The sequence below is a fragment of the Halichoeres trimaculatus genome, unplaced genomic scaffold (genome assembly GCF_033239565.1).
Source record: "Halichoeres trimaculatus isolate MK-OKI-2021-1 unplaced genomic scaffold, fHalTri1.1 fHalTri1_scaffold_7, whole genome shotgun sequence".
In the NCBI taxonomy this organism is placed as follows: Eukaryota; Metazoa; Chordata; class Actinopteri; order Labriformes; family Labridae; genus Halichoeres; species Halichoeres trimaculatus.
In genome coordinates this window covers 19,141,110-19,160,075 of record NW_027437185.1, presented here as the reverse complement: position 1 = coordinate 19,160,075, position 18,966 = coordinate 19,141,110, and the positions used below count along the sequence as shown (strand labels likewise).

At 40.2% G+C, this 18,966-nt stretch overlaps 2 protein-coding genes across 4 annotated transcripts; one reads left to right on the top strand and one right to left on the bottom strand.

Annotated features, from left to right (window-relative positions):
* The first annotated feature begins 9 nt into the window (after positions 1–9).
* On the top strand, positions 10–5,614 carry zbtb3 (zinc finger and BTB domain containing 3). 3 transcript variants are annotated; one of them, XM_074674029.1, is made up of 5 exons: positions 36–90; positions 240–316; positions 403–521; positions 2,074–2,879; positions 3,111–5,614. In XM_074674029.1, exons 4-5 carry the CDS (start codon positions 2,077–2,079, stop codon positions 4,192–4,194), a joined length of 1,887 nt encoding a protein of 628 aa, XP_074530130.1. In that variant the 5' UTR covers positions 36–90; positions 240–316; positions 403–521; positions 2,074–2,076; the 3' UTR covers positions 4,195–5,614. The 3 variants fall into 3 exon arrangements, with proteins under 3 accessions (XP_074530129.1, XP_074530130.1, XP_074530131.1); XM_074674028.1 differs by lacking the exon at positions 240–316 and having other exon boundaries at positions 10–90; XM_074674030.1 differs by lacking the exons at positions 36–90; positions 240–316; positions 403–521 and adding an exon at positions 619–805.
* Positions 5,615–6,252: 638 nt separating this feature from the next.
* On the bottom strand, positions 6,253–7,737 carry rnaseh2c (ribonuclease H2, subunit C). The gene is made up of 5 exons (XM_074674033.1): positions 7,645–7,737; positions 7,096–7,253; positions 6,892–7,004; positions 6,659–6,778; positions 6,253–6,393 (listed from the first exon to the last, which is right to left on the bottom strand). Exons 2-5 carry the CDS (start codon positions 7,250–7,252, stop codon positions 6,370–6,372), a joined length of 414 nt encoding a protein of 137 aa, XP_074530134.1. The 5' UTR covers position 7,253; positions 7,645–7,737; the 3' UTR covers positions 6,253–6,369.
* Positions 7,738–18,966: the final 11,229 nt, after the last annotated feature.

Genomic DNA, 18,966 nt, shown 5'->3' with positions numbered 1-18,966 from the left:
CTGTGGCAGTGGTGCTGCAGAGTGCTGGCACCAGAGAAGGGGAACTACATTTGTCCTGGAAGAAAACATCAACCCAGGTTGCAGCTGCAGGTGAGAAAATCTCCTATATATCCACGCGACATATGTTTTTTTCTCAACAGAAACTGAGCGAGTGACGTTTAAATGCTCCTCTCAAGTCATGACATGCAAAACTAAAAGAGTATCTATGATTATGGTCTTGTTGTTGACGTTTTACACAGAGCCTTGGCTAAGTCAGCTAACAAGTGATAGCATCATTAAGGTTGGACTGCCTGTTTCTGCCTGGATCTCCTGACTGGTGACTTAAGCATCTGGTGACAAAGGTGGGCTACGCGCATTGTGTGATTTTTCAGTCTTTCCTACGTTTCCTTGTATGTGTCGTAGTTCGAAACTTCTGATGTAAAGCTGCCTGCTGAGTGAAGAATTCGGGCTGATCACCATGGAGACGTGAAGGGAGCTACTGTAACTGGCAACGATTAACCGTCAGTGCAAAGATACAAACCGTAAGTTACCCGTTTTTTTTCTCTAAACAACTAATATGTATTCAACGAGCTGTGTCGTGAAGTATACTGCTTTAAGGTACACGTTATGGTTGAATGAATTTAAATATGTACATTTTCACAACTATTCTCACTAGCTATGACCTCGAGTGTAACTGAAAGTGGCTGAATGGCTCATTCCATTCTGAAGAAAATAAGTGAACTGCCAACAATCACACCTAATTTTCAGGACACGCTGAAGATTGAAAAGTAGCTCCATCAGAGATCATAGGCTACCACCTGAGAAGGTGAGAGTCCAGGTACAGCTGTAAAAGTTGGTGTGATCAGTATTTTGTAATGTAGTGAAAGGGAGGAGGAAGATTAATAGTCCCTACACACACACTTCTTTTTCTTTGTTTTCTGTTGTGTTGCTTAGGGGAGCTGAGTCCTTCTTTTAAGAGTTGTGATGTTGACTATGGGGAAGTGGCAGCTAAAAGAGTGTGCAAAGTCAATTTGGAAATTGAAAAAAGTGCATAGTTAAACAGAGGAGTTTAGTGGCATGAAGGTCAGGACAGAGATATTGCTACCTGGAAGCAAATCAAGTAAGTACAGTGTAGAAAACTGGAAGCTGAGCTAGGTCCTGCTGAGGGCAGCTTATGATGTGTTACCAAAACCCCAGAACCTGAAATATTGAGTAGTGAGGAAGACCTCATGCCCACTGTGTGCACAGACAGCAACACTAGGGCATAATCAGAGTGGCAAGGTTGGAAAGCGAAGGTTTTTTCAAGTAGAAGTAGGATGTTGAGGATTTGTTGCACAATCAACTTTCTCACTCCAAGAGAAATTTGGAGTGCATGGACAGAAACTGTGAATAACAGTCAAGGATATTTTTTAACCAAGGCAGTTAGGATGAGTCACTGAGTCTGTATGAGGAAAAATGTTATAAGTTGGGGCCCAAAATAAGAAAACATCTCTCTATGTGCATATTTCTCTTATCTTATTTTCTCCTCTCAGGAGGCAGAGCACAGTTTAGCCCAGCCGGGAGGAGTTCACGCCTAGGCCAACCCCTTGTTCAAGCTCTGCCTTCCTGTCTCATTTCTACCATCTTATTACGGACTCTTCCTCCTTTTAATGGATTTCGGGGTTGGGGGGCCGCTAAGGGTAGCGTAGGTAGTGTCAGAGTTGTTGCTACCTGGAGCTTGCATGCCTGTTGAACTTGGCAATACTGACTGAGTCTGGATGTTAGATGAGTGATCTACCAATAGATATGATGCTCCAGGACGCCAGATGTAGCTGTTAAGCTTTACATGTCAAGTATAATAGCATTGATTTGAATAGCCAAAACTGATGTTGAAAACAGTAGTACATTTTTATGACTAGAGAACATAATGTGTCACAAAAGTCAATCTCTTGCGTGGTTTAAAGCACCCTGTTTCTTGGTCCAGTGTAAAAAAATGTTGTAAACACCTTGTGATGGGAAAGCATGATAAAGTGATGTGTGGGATGTTTGCCCAGCAGGTATAATGTGATAAACATGCCTCTTCACTTTGTCACTTTTCTCTTCTTTTCTCTTCAGGTGATGGAGTTCCCCCAGCATTCCCAACAGCTGCTGTCAGCTCTGCGTTCCCAGCGCCAGCGGGGCTTTCTCTGTGACTGCACCGTCCTGGTGGGCTCATCTCGTTTCCTGGCTCACCGGGCTGTTTTAGCCTCCTGTTCGCCTTTCTTTCACATGTTCTACTCTGACTCTCCAGGGGTCAGCGGTGGTAACAGCAACAGCAGCTCTGTCACACTTGACAGCGACATCGTCACTGCTGCCGCATTTGGCTTGCTCTTGGACTTTGTGTATGAAGGTGTGCTACAGCTGAATGAGTCTCCACCGGTGGAAGACATATTGGCCGCTGCAAGCTTTCTGCACATGAACGAGGTGGTGAGAGTGTGCAAAAGACGACTGCAGAGGCGAGGGCCTCTGGCTGAGGCAGACAGCACCCGCTCTGAGGAGAGTGCTGTAGCGAGGAGGGCCACAGAGACAGCTAGGGAGGGTGGGAGTGATGGTGGAACTGAGCCCATGGCGGACATGGCCGGTGATCACTTGAATCCAGCAGTGATGGCGGCATCACTTTTATCAGTAACTGCAGCAGAAAGGAGTCAGCTCATCTCTGTGAAATCCGAGCAAAGGACAATTGGAGGGTCCCACAAGTCTCGAGCTCATACTCCCCTGAGCCCAAACCTTGCTGATACCACACAGCCTGGTATGGACGCTCCTCCTGGAGCAGTCAGAGACCAGCCTGATCCTGCCTCAGGAGTTCATGGCAGATTAAAGACTGGAGATCAGGGGGAGGGGTCAACACTTCACAGCCCATGCAGCTCTTCAGAGTCCTATAGGTACAGTACTTTGCATTTTTTCTACTAATGTCACTTAACATCATTTTATCCAAGTGCCCTTACACTTCAAAGAGAGAATACCTGACATACAGAATTTAATCTCACCCAGAATTTTGAACATAAGATTACTTTAAGTTTTTCATGATCATTTATTTTATTTCTCTCTGTTTACCACTCTGTTTTCTTCTGCTAACTTGAGGCTAAAATGTTCCCCTTTCTCTTTATTCTTAGCCACAGTGGTTTCCAGCAGCCTTCCTCTTCTTCTTCCTCTTCATCTGTGCCTCTGAGCCAGGCTAGAGGTCCCACAGTGGTTTTTCTTCCTCACTCAGAATCCAGCCTCTGCCCCAGCCCCCGTCAGCACGACACGCCAAGACTACCCGCTGAAGATTCCATCAGGCACTCCTCAGAGGGTGACCATCGAGGTGCATCAGGCAGAGAACAGCAGATGGCCATGCTAATCCAAACCTCAGCAGCAACCTCACGCGGGGAAGCCGGCCAGACACACTCAAAGCTGCAGTGTGAGTTCCCCCAGATTCGTATCCAGAGTGCTGTGTCACTGCAACACCAAAGCCTGGACTTCCACTCCACTAAGACTCAAACTTCAAAGGGACCAGGTGTTTTTACTGGTGATCATCCCTTAGTTAGCAATGAGCAGTCTCTTCCAGGAGTGAGGACAGATGATAAAGATGATGAGCATGTGAAAATCAAAGTGGAGGCTATTGTGATATCTGATGAGGAGTTAGAGGAGGACAAAGAAGCGAGCTCAGAAAGAGAACCAGTGATGGACGTGGACGATGAGTTTGAAGAAGAAATCCAGGAGGAGGATCTCAACAATCCTCACTATCTCTCCTCCAACCCACAGGGCCTCTTACAAATGACTTCTCAACCTAGTGACTACTCCTTCCCTCTATCTCCATCTTCTTCCTCCTCCGGTGCAGGCCCTTCCTCCCAGGACACTTCATCAACCTCCTTCAATCCTCCGTCCACAGCTCAGAATCAGTCTGAACCTCCTGCTTACTTTCAGGACTTCCAGGACTCTATGGGGAACTTTGCAGATGATGTTCCCACATGTGAAGCCTGTGGAAAGACCTTTTCATGTACGTACACACTGCGGCGCCACGCCATCGTACACACACGCGCACGTCCGTATGAGTGTCACTACTGCTACCGAAGCTACACACAATCGGGTGACCTTTACCGACACATTCGCAAAGCTCACGACCGCTCACTGCGAACCAAACGCACCAAGTCTGACATGGAACTGTTAGAGCCTCCCCAACCACCACCGCCACCACAAATACCGCCTCTCCTCTAACACACAAACACAACTGTGTTTTTACTCTTTCACCCATCACTTCAACCTCATATTCTAACTCAGAATTGGGCAGAGCTGCAACAAAATGTTCATCATATCAGAATTCAGCATCCAGCTTGGCTCACCTAAATTATGTTCATGTATGTTTCTACACGCCCTGCATATGCTCCTGCTTTCTTTTATACTGAAGACATTTGTTCCCCATGACCGGAATCAGTGCAGCGTCATGTACTTGTGTGTCAAATCCTTTTAGCTTAGAAAGAGCCATAGAGTGAAGAGGTAAAGAAGTGGCAAGGAGAGGAAAGGGGCTTCAGTGGCTCATCTCTTCTGTCTTTTTCTTGGCAAACAAGATGTTATTGATTATTTTGTACAAGCTTATGTTCATGCATGTCATTGGACAGCAGAAACTACTGGGCATAATGTTGTTTTTGTACTTTGTCATTTCAGTGTTCTAGTTTCACCACAAGAGGGCCATGTCAATAAGTGCTTTTTTAATTTTCAGAGCGCTGCAGTAGTCTTCTTTTTTTTTCAAAGTTCTCTCTTCTATTTTTCTTTGACCTCATGTTTAAGTGACAGCTGCCTTTTGAAGAAAGCTAGCCTGCTTAAATGTTCATGATCTTGCCCACTTAACTCACAAGGTTGATTATAGAATTCAAATTTAATGAAAACTAATTTTACTGTTGATTGAATAATAATTCTTTTAGATTCTTTACATACTTGTTGTTTCATTATATTTATTATCTTATTATTGTCAATTAAAAAAATAAAATAAAATAAAAATCTGGGAAAATTAACTTAAAAGGAAATTTTTTAAATATTGCATGGCGTGCTTTGCCTAGTTTTTACTAAATCCAGTAACAGGGCAATAACACCACATGAAATTTATTCAGTGTCACTTTTTAGTGCTTGACTAACCCAAATTTGTTATTTTGTAATGTCCACAATTTTCTCTAACAGTATGAATATTAAGCATTTAGAAGTAAAAATTTTAAAATTACAATCTGTAATTTTTATTTTTGTTTCTCTTTATAGAGAAAGACAGATCTTTGTCCTTCTATGCCTTCTTTGAGAGGAGAGGATGACGGTCAAGGTACAGTCTAGGAGAGAAAATAGGAGATGACATGAAGCAAAGGGAGGGAGTCAAACGTAGGCCACGTGTTTTAAGGATTTAAGCTTTTCTGCATGAGGCTTGTGATTGAACTGCCAGGCCAAACCCCACCATTCACTTTTTCGCATGTCTGTTGTGATGAAGTCAATCCAGACAAGGCTGATGTTTTGCCCAATCTCTTTTCTTTAACAGTTATACAGTAAACTCGGGAACTGAATTTTCCTGCATATGGTCCGCAATTCACAATATTCATGCTCACGAGGAGCTCATGTGAGGCAAAAGTGTTTGGCTTGTGGTTTCTGGATTTGCCATATGTTGTGCCATTACATTTTGTATGGTATTTCTGTCTCTGACTGTTTAAACTCTTAAAGAAAGTTGTTCAACTATTTAACTTCCAGCCTACTATTCTTACATTTGCTGGTACTGGTGAAATGAGGTAGGAGGAAAAGAGCACCTGTCCTCCCTTAAAACCCACGTGACCCCTCAGAGTTTTTTTTCTTGCACAATGACACACAATTTGGATTCCTTCAACTTGAACTTCGTTGCTTTCACTTTAATGTTTGTATTTGATATGTGCCTCAATTACTGTTTAACACCGTGTTGTCTTGTAAATTTAAGTTTGCAGATTTGTTTGTGTTGTATGGGTTTATAAGTCCTTATGACTACACAAACATAACAGATTTACACTGGATATTACTACAAAACAACTGGATCAGTGAAGTTTAAACAGTTTCATGCCAGCCTATGTGAAAAATCTTGATGTCACCTTACAAATAAACAGTTCAGTGGAGATGATGTGTAAATGTTGTGTTTCTCTCCATTACACAAAGCATAATTAAGCCAGTCAACAACAGGTCATTTTTATTTATTTTACTACAAAAACGTAAAAAAACAAAAAAAAGTATTTGAACTGAATCTGTTATTTATTACCCTGCAACAACGCAGGGTTGATGTCTTAAGTCTCCTCAGACTGTGGTCAGTTACCAGCAAACTGCAGTGGGTTTTTTTTTTGTAACATACAGAGGTAAGTAACCATGACACCTCTTTGCAGTAAGTTTTCTCTCTCTTCAGTCCTCCACTGGCCCATGAATCTGTGAAAATGTAAAAATATCGTTGTTCATTTATTTGTGACTGTATGATATTGTAATAAATTGCTGTTTATATCGCTGTCAATGTAGCAGTGATTCTCATTTTTAACAGAAACACAATACAGGGCAAGATTCAACCACACAGTTCTGATGACCATACAAGTACTTATATTAATACTACTAATAATACTAGTTTACATGTATGAGTCTTTTCTTGCATCAAACTTTGGTAAAGAATTTATAATTCGAGCTTTAGAAATGAAATTACCGCCTCGGCCAACTCTGGCCAGTCCATCGCTGTAACAACTGTGTCATCAGAGTTTGGAGACGTCTCCAGGTTCCAGTAGGTCATTTTGTCAAACACTGAGAATAACCTCACTGTTCTGTCCTGGACACACACATGGGTACAATTCAATGTCATGTAGACCCATCTGAAAGGGTCAGACAGCTGCACATTGGGTACAGTCATTGTCATAGGTAGCAAAGACGAGTGTTGTTTACCTCTTGGTCTGAGCCAGGTTTGTTGACCTCTTTCAGCACCAAGCCTGTATAGCCTGGTGGACAGCTGAGCTCCTGCCCCTTCAACCCTCGTCCTCTGAATGACACCGTCTTCTCTATATGGGGTGAGGTGGGAGAGTTCGTTAAAACGTATCCTCCCCGTCTAAGATCTATGAAAAGCAGTTACCGGACAGAAGCATTCTGTACCGTATTTGCAGTCTTTTGCTGTAGCTGTGAAGTATTGTGAGACCTGAGCTGGTCCGTCATGTTCAATCTCACAAGGCATCAGATGGACAGAGACTCTTGGTGCTTGGCTCACGGATGACACCAGTTGCAAACGTGTTACACTGGTGTTAGAAGACATACTACAACCAGAGGAGAAAAGAGAGACCCACAAAGAATGATGATTTTGCTATGCACAGCTGAATTTACTGTATGTGAACATAATCCATACACTAAACACAGTACACGCAGTTTGTTTGGTAAGAAAAATAATACTATTTTTCTGAGGGCTTTCAAGACATTGCTTCAAGTGAACAACGCTTCCCATAGGATGTCCATAGTTGACTGTTGCCAGCTCATGCAACATCAAGAGTTTTTGGTAACAAACTGTGGACATTTCCACTGGTCTATGAAGCAAACGTCATGAACTGCTGAATAAAAACCTGCTCTCTCGGTTATTCTTCTGAAATTACACAAACGTTTTTTAAGATAAAAAAATCATTACAAAAAAGCCCAAATAAACCATAACATTACCTTTCGGCTGTTTCCCTCCTGTCGCTGGATGAGGTTGAGAAACTTGCAGCACATTTTCCGGTTGGCGTCAGCTGCAGCTTGTGATTGGACGAATTCCTCTTCTTCTACGGTGAAGCATATTTTGGCGGGGTTTCCCCGCCAAGTCAAAGAACGTTGCCCTCTTCTGACGAGTTGCTGTCTATTGTGCCTTTTTTAAAACCATATTGCCATTAGTTGGAAAAAAAATATAACGGCAAAATAGCAAACGTATTAAGATGGGAGAACAAGGGGCTGGTTTTATGGAATCCAAAGAAAAACAGGTAAAATGAGAAGCACCACGAGATCTAGAAGAGGAACTAATAATATCAATGTTACCCTTTGGACGTACTGGATTGAACAGCACAGCATTTTTAAAAGGGAAACATTCTACAGGTGAGCATTGTTAAGAAGAAGAAGAAGAAGAAGAAGAAGAAGAAGAAGAAGAAGAAGAAGAAGAAGAAGAAGAAGAAGAAGAAAAGTCAAGATAAATTTGGATGCATGCAATGTTCTTTTAAAAACAATAATAAATGGATTTTATAACTGTTTAAAAAAAAGAGTCAGAAGTTGGTATAGGCATCTCTGTTTATTAATGAATGAATGAATTCATTCATTCATTATTTAATGAATTCATTCATCCATTCATTCATTTTCATTTTATTATTATTATTATTATTATTATTATTATTATTATTATTATTATTATTATTATTACATTATTACATATCACTTCTCCCCATTAGAGAGTAAATGGTGATCTCCTGATCCATAAAAAGTTGTACAAAATAATTACATTCACAAACATGAAGGACAACAGTTTACCTTGGGGTTGGGCCTTATTTCATTTAAAAAATGATGAGTACTGTATAGCCTTACACAGAGAGGAAATCTGTATGGCAGTTGTAGTTGCTACTTACAATTATCTTTGTTTACGCAAATATGTTATTTATATGTTTACAAAAATCAGTCAGTTTTTATATAATGATTTTCCTATTAAAGTCATCATTTCTTATGATACCTGGGTCAGGTTCGCGGGTCATCATGACAATATAACCTAACCCATGTATGAGCACATGGGTATACAGCTGAAATATCATAAGACTGGAGTAGAGTGATGAGGTGATTAAGTGATGAAGATGTGTTATCACAAAAAAAGCACAGAAATCTCAGGCCTTACTTTTCATTATGTTGGCTTTGTTGATTGATTTTTATTTTCATTGACTTAATGACAACCGTTACTGAAAACACCCTGCCTCTTATGGACTTGGCTTTGCAACCAAAAGGTTGCTGGTTCAAGTCCCAGCATTGCAAGGATTGGGAAGTGGGCTGAACACTGTGCAGGAGCAGTTGGGTTGAGGTGCCCTTGAGCAAGGTACAAGTACCCAACTGCTCAGTGTTGTATGTTGCTTTGGATAAAAACATCTGCTAAGTGAAATTGTAATTGTATATATGATCTGATAATTATATCTGCACAGAGAAAAGTGGTGCAGTGGCTAGTGCTGTTGCCTCACAATCAGAAAGTTCCTGGTTTGATTCCAGACTGCTGAGTCTTGGATTGGCAAATGCATTCCTGTTGTCCCCAGCAGCAGTGGGTATCCCTCAACCTTGTCGGGGAACCAGACAGATTTTAGTACAACAAAAAGCTGGTGGTGGCTTTATCAGGTTGAGCTAGGAAGCTCCAGAAAATTTAGCAGCGGTTTGTCAGGTAATGAAAATGGGATTTTGTGTTTAGTTGAAATTAAAACCTGCCCTCATTACAGATGTGTGACAGACATCTGGATTCCAGATGAATTCTTTTCTGAAGCCTCCCTGCTGAAAAAAAAGTGTCCTTTAGCTGTAAACTAAAGTGTTTTCAATGTTGTAGGTGCTGTATTAACCTTTATTTTTTCTCCTGGACCACAAATGAAAAGAGAATCTCCCACTGGGAATCATTAAAATGTAACATTAACATGTAATACCTAACACAGCCCAAGGCTGCTTATCTGTGCATTCTCATCTGTGGACACACGGTGGAGCCAGTGGATCACGTCAGACACGCTGACAACGTATCCGCTCATGTCTCAGATTAAAGGAATTTAGATGCCAGGTCTGAATGAGTCTCTGAAGGCTCATAACATCAGCTGGAGTGAATTTAAAGAGAAATGAAACAGTGTTAGACAGGAAGCTGAGCAGGAGACTTTAATGCACACAGCAGGAACACAATAATTGCACTCAAAGGCTTTATTTTATTTTCTTAAACAGCAGTAAAGTGGATAAGGATATATCACATTGTGTGTCATATGTTTTGTGAATGTAATGAATGATCATATCAGATTGGAAGCTGACCTGTTCTGCATTAATAAGTCCTTTAATCACTAACAGCAGGCAATCAAAAACCCTCTGAAATATGTCTCTGTTGAAGAGCCAAATGTTTTAGTTAAAAGTAAATAAAAAACAGGACAGGGCAGCAGACAAATGAAAACAGGCCCTCTAAATCCATCCAGTAAAAACATGTTTATTGTAGTTGACACCTCAGGTCAGTTATGCAATATTAACAGCTATTCAGCAAATAGGAAATACGTTTATTTACTTATAGATGATGAGTGCAATGAGGTAAGAGGTGGTCATGGTCTAGAAACTATGCACAGTCAGTGTACCTTGATTTACTGTCCTTCATTTATCTGTTATCAGCTATAGCTTAGACCAGGGGTCACCAAACTTTTTGAGACCTGGGGCTACCTTATGGTATACGAGTGGCACGCAGGGCTACTTGTCTGATAAAATTTTTCTGCACAGATCACTTTTTAACAACATTAATCAAAGTAGAAGTGGTAGTACTATGTGAAGAGACTGCTCACTGGTCAGTGTTAATTACTTCACAACTATTATAAATGGTTTACAGAACAATGATGATAGGAATGAGCTCCATTTTGAGCTGTGCTGTTTTTTGGAACATGCCTCGCGGGCACCTTAAGTGGTTCTTGAGGGCACCCAGGTGCCCACGAGCACCATGTTGGTGACCCCTGGCTTAGACTGACCAATCAACCTGATCGGCATATTTTTGGCCAGAGGAAGCCAGGGAACATTAGCAAAGAGAACATACAAACTGCTTACAGAAAGCCACCTTTCCCACTGGGATCCAAGTGCTGCCTTTCGCTGAGCTAAAAACACTAACCTCTGCAATACTGTGAAAGTCCTGTGTTCTTTAAAACATTTTTAAGTTGCAGCAGAATAACTCTAACACTAATTTGATATAAACTTGTAGTTACAGTGCCTAAAAAGAGCCTTAAATTATTTTTAGTATCCATCATATGTTCATCGCAGGGACCTACAACAAAACAGGGTAGTGCCCTACTTTGTCCATGCTACTTAAGTTAAAGTCCTTAAAAAACCAACTAACTAACTGCAGCTACAGGAGGGCAGTCTTGAAATTTTGACAAGAAATGCAAAATACTCACTTCCTCAGCACAGACAGAGCAAATTGTGAGCCTTAATCTTCAGGAAGATTCATTAGGGTGGATCATTATGTAAAATTCATTACCATCGAGGTAAACAGCAGGTGAACCTGAGTCCATCAAGAAGGCAGATTTCATATCAGCAGTTGCTCATTACTGCTGAGAAAAAACAATCTATGAATATTTTGATACAGTTATCATTATAATGACATTATTGCTTTATGTCGTATAGTTCCTGCGTTTTCCCAACACTGTCCAAAGAATGAATCATCAACAGGTCATTTTTGATGTCAGAGGATGAAATCAGTCCCACTCACACACAGCCTCACACTTGAGCACAAGTAGAAAGTTCAGCCTGCTTGACTGTACCCAACTCATGCCACTCTGCTTGCACGAAAGCTGCACATCCAGCCTTTAATCACTGTGGAATTTATTGAAGCCTTTTGTTTGTGTTTGTTAACTGTGCAAACTAATTGACAAAATGTTCTGCTGAATTTCCTGGTTTCAGAACAAAGTGCTGCAGCAGTGTGCATGAAATTAGAGCCGCTTGTTAAGGGACTTGCAGGCATGTAAGACTCCATCTCTCATCCAGAAAGGCAACACTCGAAATAGAGTGGCTGCAGAAAAAACCTCAGAGAATTGTGCTCAAGTGCGATCGAACCTTTACCAGGTGCTTGGAGAAGAGGCAGATGTTACATTAAACACACATAATGAATTCTTTAATACCCACACACGTATTGCAGAAGAAGTTGCATGCTAACACCAAACAAGGCTTCCGACTATTGCAATAAACTCGTTCTACTAGAATATATAAGTGTGTAACACAGGACAGTGATTTAGTCTACTGGTTTTAAAAGAGACTCAGGGAGTTGGAAGAGAGTACCAAAGACCAAGAGCTAACTTTCAATCTAAAGGTCCTAAACTTTCTTCTTGAAATGAAATTTTCTGGCACAAACATCTGTTCAAATGTGTATTTGTGTGTGGATGGACAACATGGAGAACAACAGAGCTTGTTGTTCACTGAGGAAGAAAGATTGAGAGAGAAAGAAGACAGATTCCTTTTGCTTCACCCCAATGTTTGCAGACTATCTGTCTTTGTTGACGTGGCAGCATGATTGCAAAGCCTGTAAAGTCCTTTGCAGATGCAGACTTTCCCTATCTCTCCTCTCTTGTTCCTGCTTGTTTTCTTCCTTCTCTATATCCTCCTTTATTCCTCCTCCCCCACGCAATCGTCTCTTTTTTTCCATCCTTTTCCTTGGAAGTGTGTATCCAAGTGTGCATGCCTGCGTTGGTGTGTGTGTGCATGACTACTAGGCCAGTTGCCTGTGTGATGTGCAGCCAGTTCCTGCAAACACGCTCTCAGAATACTTCTTTCGGGCTTCATGGCTGTGGATTCAAGTTGTTAAGTGCCAGAAATGAGTACATGAAATATAGCTGTGTGTGTCTGACTGAGGCTGGAGCAGACACATAGCCAGCACAGCGGGCCAGGGCTGCTCTCAAACCTGAACTTTTTTCCTGAGAATTTTTCTGTGAACATGACCTCAGATAATCTTGCGCTGAACAGCGAACCCAAACACAGACATTAAACAGTGAAAACATGGCAGCAAATTTTTACCAAAGTGCTTTTATTGTGAAGGGGAAAACACCTGAGCACTTGCTGCTCTGTTAAACAGCACATGCTGGTGTCTGTGAACGTGTGTGTGTGTGTGTGTGTGTGTGTGTGTGTGTGTGTGTGTGTGTGTGTGTGTGTGTGTGTGTGTGTGTGTGTGTGTGTTTTATTACTCTTGTTAAACTGCGGGGTATGTTTTTGTCCTGTTCGAGAGGAAGGGGAGACCCACCAGTTACGTGTACTGGCCGGCAGCTGTTTTGGATGGAGAATGTGCACTGTAAAACATTGTGAGCTAACTTAACTTGATCTGTACTAAATTTAAAAAATGACCTGAGGAGTTGTCTCTAAGTCTTCTAACAAGTTGTTTAAATTCAAACTGATATATTCTTTGAGATGAAGGAATCATGTTTATCAACTTGAGCAAATTGCCCGTCCTACATGGGATGTTCTTTCTCTCAGGAAATTTACACGAAGTAATATTACCTTACTGTACACAGCCAAGTTTCATATTGTATTTTATATATTAATGTAAATGCAAAAGAGCATAACACAACTGTTTATTATTAATCTATGTAAATTGTGTTTTAGTGAAAAATCAATGTGACCTGCAGAAACAGGTAATGCAATATTTCATCATGGCTACCAGCTAACAGTGAATAGCAAGAGTTATTAACAAACACATAAACAAAATTAAAGTTGTATTCACTTAATGTGAAATATCATTTTTTAAAATTATTTTTATTAAGCTGAAGATCAAAGCTTGGCAATCTCTTCTTAAAGTTACATAAAACTTCCCTCCAGTGTTGTAGGGCATGATCAGTGGCTGGCCAATAGAGGGTGCCGTCCTCCTTGATGGAGGTGTATTTTTATTTTTATTTGTTTTAATTTAAGAAACTAATATTAAGAAGATTACTCATTTAAATATGTTTTTTTTCTTTTGGCAAATGATTTTTTTATTGATCCCCAGTGGTGGGGGGATGGGGAGCTTTTCAGCAGTTTTCCTTTTTTTCCCCTGCAGTTTGTGTCACATCATGGTGGTATGGTTGTTAAAAACCAAGTTTGGCACAGCGCAGCTCCACCTAGAATATTTTTCACCAGCTGCCACTGAGGGTGATTGTGCCTGTGTTTTAGGACTGTTGGTGCATGGTGGCCATGTGACTTCACACTTAATACATCACATACCAGATGTGCGGGGCTTATTAAGTGTAGTCACCTGTTGCCAGAGTGCACTGCAGTTAAACTCATCAAGAAATGAACGACAGATTTACCCAACCTGTTATCTAACTGCTGCAGTCTTGTTTTACAGTTTAGTGTACACATGTGAAGATAATACTGCTTAACGGAAAATATGACGGGATATTCTTTTAAACATCCTGTCTGGTCCTCTCTGTCTGTCTTTTTTTATTTCGTCTCTTCCAACAACCCGCTGAGTTTTACTGTTTTACTTTTGGTACAAGCCCCCTAAAATATATTTTAGGATGTCATATGCTGTTTATGTCATAAGACATAAAAGTGCAGCATAAACTGTCTGTGCATGGTAGACAAGCTCTAAACATTAACATGTTTCCTTTTCTGCCTAAGAGATCAGTATTTGTTAAACTCATTTTCTGCAGTCTCATCCAATATGAATAATACTGCTCTGCTGAATGGTCTTACTCTACAGCTGCTGTCGCTCTTTGTAATAAATGTTATAAAGGGAGCTCCTTTTTGCTTTAAAAACATTATTAATGGTATCCCAGCATTAAATAGAGTAGATGAGGACTTTTAACAGAAGCTATTTGATTAAGATTTGCTGGGACAAAAGAAGGGAGGGTGATAAACCTTGAATTACATAACTACAGTTCAAGGAGGCATCAGGTCAGAGTAATGAAAAACGAAGAAGAAAAGGCCAAAACAATGTGATCACATGAATAAATCTGTCAATGCAAAAAAGGGTTTGGAATCAGAATAATGAGGATTTATGAAACATGTCTGATAACGTCTAAGGTGATAAGGAGGCAGAAGTGATGAAACCTTTAAGAACAAAATGGCTCCATGATCAAGCTTCTTGTAGTGAACATTTTCATCTTTGAAAGATAAATCACATGAAGGTGTTTTCTGAAGATGATATGAGAGAAGAGCATTCAACATTATGTTAGCCCCTCATTGAAATCAAGGGTGCCGGAGTAAGCATACCTGCTCAAAAAAGACACTTCCAATATATATTTTCCACAAAGAGCACAGAAAAACAAGTCAGTGCGCCTGTGAAGTCAAGCCAGGAATTCGTAGCACGTATTCTGTGGTGGAGGGGGGGAGCAATGTGCGTTGATTTCTCTCAAAACTAGGCAATGAGCTGTGTCTCCTGAGTTTATTTGTGGTGAAAGTGTGAGAGGTGAAATGATAAGCTCATGTTAGCTGTGGTGAAGCGGCAATCAGTCATGGAAAATTCTTTCACATTTTTTCCCAAGTGCTCAAGAGCTGACATTACTGTGGAGGAGGTTTTGTAGGGCTGTTAAAAGGCTTAGTGTATGTGACATGACCAGATTCAGGCTGTCGTGCCTCTTAAAGACTGAACTACCTGTTGTTACACGTGTGATGTCTAATGTGTATATGATGTATATCAGATGGTTGCCCAAGATTAGAGGTGAAAATTGCATTAAGTTCAGTTGTAGTCACTGTCTCTGTTTCTATCTATCTTTGTCCATAAGTTTCATAGCATGGAGCATCTGGTGACTGAGCACAGCGCGATAGAGAAGGGTCACAGCCCCCTCGTCTCTCTCCAGTGAGCAGCCCCAGTGTGACAGTCTCTCCCTTTCTCTGTGTCTCTCGTGTTGGCAGTACTAATTGTTCTCAGGGCTGGGGAGCATTTGTCCGTCACTTGAGGCCTGTACACACGCATCTGTGGGTCACAGGCCACAGGCTCCAGCCAAGACCTGAAGAGAGTGTGACAGTTTGTGTGTGTGTGTGTGTGTATGTTTCCTAATGAATTTTAGAGGAGATGGGGATGGCTGGAGAGGCCTCAGCACAGGCAGCTGTGGTGTTGTGCAGGTAGAGTGAAACGCAGAAAAGGAAGTGTAACTCAGTCCTTGATATTAGGTATGTGTGCAGCCCATCTAACAGAACCAGACTCATCTGTGGATGTGCACTTGAAACAGTGTGCAATGTATTGCTTTGTTGTAGCACAGAGTAGTTTAGAGTCTGGAAATTCTAATTGTTCAAACTGATACACTCATGTGTCTTTAGAGGACATATCGACCAAAAATCCACCCTCATGCACCTCTGTGGCTCATCTCTCAAACTGTAAGAAAAAACAACATTAACAGGGCTTGGAACTTTTTCTTGGACTACACCACAGAGAAATCAGAGTCTTGTCATCAGTGACAAGTTGCCAGGTAACAAGCAGCAGAGTACCTGAGGACTTTTGGAACTCGTGAATTCAATATCATTAGCAAGGCTTTGTGGTCAAGTCTTTATTCATTTGGGACATAAAGGACTAAAAACAATAACAGACCTTTACATAAATAATAATTTTATCTTTTTAAAGAAACTTGCTTTCTACCACAAGCCCACAATATAGAAGTCCTACTACATGTTCCTGATAATCATCAAAGTTTTAATAAAATTCCAGTGATCACTTATGTTTGAGACTTTGACAACAGCCAAATTCTAGACATCTGTTTTGAAAATGTATTTTGTTGTTTTCAAATCTTGTATCATGTGCAAAACGTCTGGAGGTGTGTGGTTTTGTGTGGGGGAGGAGGGGGGGAATGATGGATCCATTGAGGTTTGATTAACACCAGGGATGCTATTGACTCAGTTAAAAGTTATGCACAGATTACATCAGTGCTGTGTTTATCACTACCAAGTGTAACTTAGTGTGGTTGTCTTCAGTTTTGTTATATTTTGATTTTGTCATATACTTTTTTAATGTGGGACATCAGTCAGTTTTAAGATAATATTATGATTTAAATGATGAAAACTAAATACAACACAAAACCAAGTCAACAAGGCTGTTAGATAGTTAAATTTTTACAGTTAAACAGTCCCTGTAACTTAACCTGTGTGTTTTATTTTTCATCTTGGCATTTCCACTACAGACTCTTCACAGTCTCCCTTACAAAAGTCAGCAGATGTGTGGTTTTCTGTCAAATGATTCAAAGAGGTCTGGTCATTCCACCTGAAGTGTCAGGACAGCCATTACTGGTGTGGTCCAATGGTTGACACATAGACCTAATTACAAGAACTGTTTTACTGTGACACACAGTTTAGGCAAAACAAACCCACTTGGACCAATAAAGGAGAGGAATGACATCATACTTTATGGAATTATTCACTTCATATCTACGCATTAAATGATATCAGCAAAGTGTCTGACACATTTGTATTCATTTTTCTATGTTAATTTAATTTTTTGTTATTCAAGCACCTGTGTGTTGTGGTTGCATATATAGCCTATCATATCCTTTCATACAAAAGATACCTAAAAAAAGATATCAATTCAAAACAACAAGTGTGGACTAATAAGTAGCCTAACTATAATTTGTTTAGCAAAATTTTTAAAAATCCAAACGCCCAATTTTCCTCTTCTTCAACTACTGAACTAGATTTTGAAACCGCCGCATCATAGTTTGTCACAATAACAATCAGTGCTTCCAGACAGAGAAATCTTCGCCCGGCGCGTGTCGCCCACGTGCACCAAAATCCTACTTTTCGCGTTGCAACCGTTGCTACGACATGAACAGCAAGCCCTGTGATTGGCCCGCTGAGCGGGATATTTCCTGTGTTTACGATATCTCCACATGGACCTGCTTCGGCTGTAAAATTCATCTCTTACAACGTCATATCCTTACTTGTAATAGTTGGCAAACGCATCTGTACTGTTTATGTCACAATCCAGATTGGGGTGAGCCGTTTGCATTCAATCATGCCACCTGCTCTTGGATTCATGTCATGGATAACAAGTTTTTCAAGAGGAGAAAACAGCGAGCAACATCCATAGGAAGAGTCCCACGCGCCTGCGACACTTATTTTAGGTAAACGAATTTTCTTGTATTTTAAGAAGCTGTTAACTTAATGTTTCTGCCAGCTTGCTAGCATTAGCAGTAGTATGACCTGTGGGGTGAGTCTACTTTGAGGAGGAGAGGAATGCATGCATCACGCTGTACAGTGATGGTTTTGTTTTGTATTCTGTACTGGACTGTTACTGCGCTGAAGTCAAGCCAGCCCACGCGTTGTTTTGTGGTGCGCGAATATATGACAAATTACAGTAATAGCGGCAAACTCCTCATATCAAAGTAAAGCAATCTGACTGACAGTACAAGACGCGAGGATGAAACTCAGAAAAAATCAGCTCATTCTGATGTGGAATTTCACAATAAAAGCCCTCTAAACTTTCAAATCTCACCGTGTTTCGTCAATGTATAGATTTATAATATAATGTCTGATAATGTCTGTTTGTTTGTATTTGTTTCTGTCTTTGACAGAAATTTCCCTTTGACCTCATGTTCGAAATAAAAGAAGAAAAATAAAATATTATTGAAAAATCTGTTGTTAAAACTGAATTATTCTACCTCGGACTGATAGTACTTCACCTCAGAATGACACTCAGAAAAAAATAGTTCATTATGATGTGGAAATTCAAAATAAAAGTCCTGAATAGAGAGAATACAGTGAGATTGGTAAGGTTAGAGGGCTTATATTTTTTAATAAGTAATGTTTTTATTGATGAAGTACAGTGAAAATTGAAAGTTTAGAAGGCTTTTATTTTGAAATTGCACATCAGAATGAGATTGTTTTTTCTGAGTGTCATCCTGAGGTCAAGTACTATCAGTCTAAAGTGCAATCGTTCAGTTATAACTACAGATTTTCAGATAATTATTTTCTAATTATTGACAAAATACAGTGAGATTTGGAAGTTTAGAAGGCTTTTATTGTGAAAAACCACATCAGAATGAGCTGATTTTTTCTGAGTGTCATCCTGAGGTCAAGTACTATCAATCTAAAGTGGAATGGTCCAGTTCTACCTCAGATTTTTTTAATAAGTAATGTTTTTATTGATGAAGTACAGTGAAAATTGAAAGTTTAGAACGCTTTTATTTTGAAATTACACATCAGAATGAGATTATTTTTTCTGAGTGTCATTCTGAGGTCAAGTACTATCAGTCTAAAGTGCAATCGTTCAGTTATAACTACAGATTTTCAGATAATTATTTTCTAATTATTGACAAAATACAGTGAGATTTGGAAGTTTAGAAGGCTTTTATTGTGAAATACCACATCAGAATG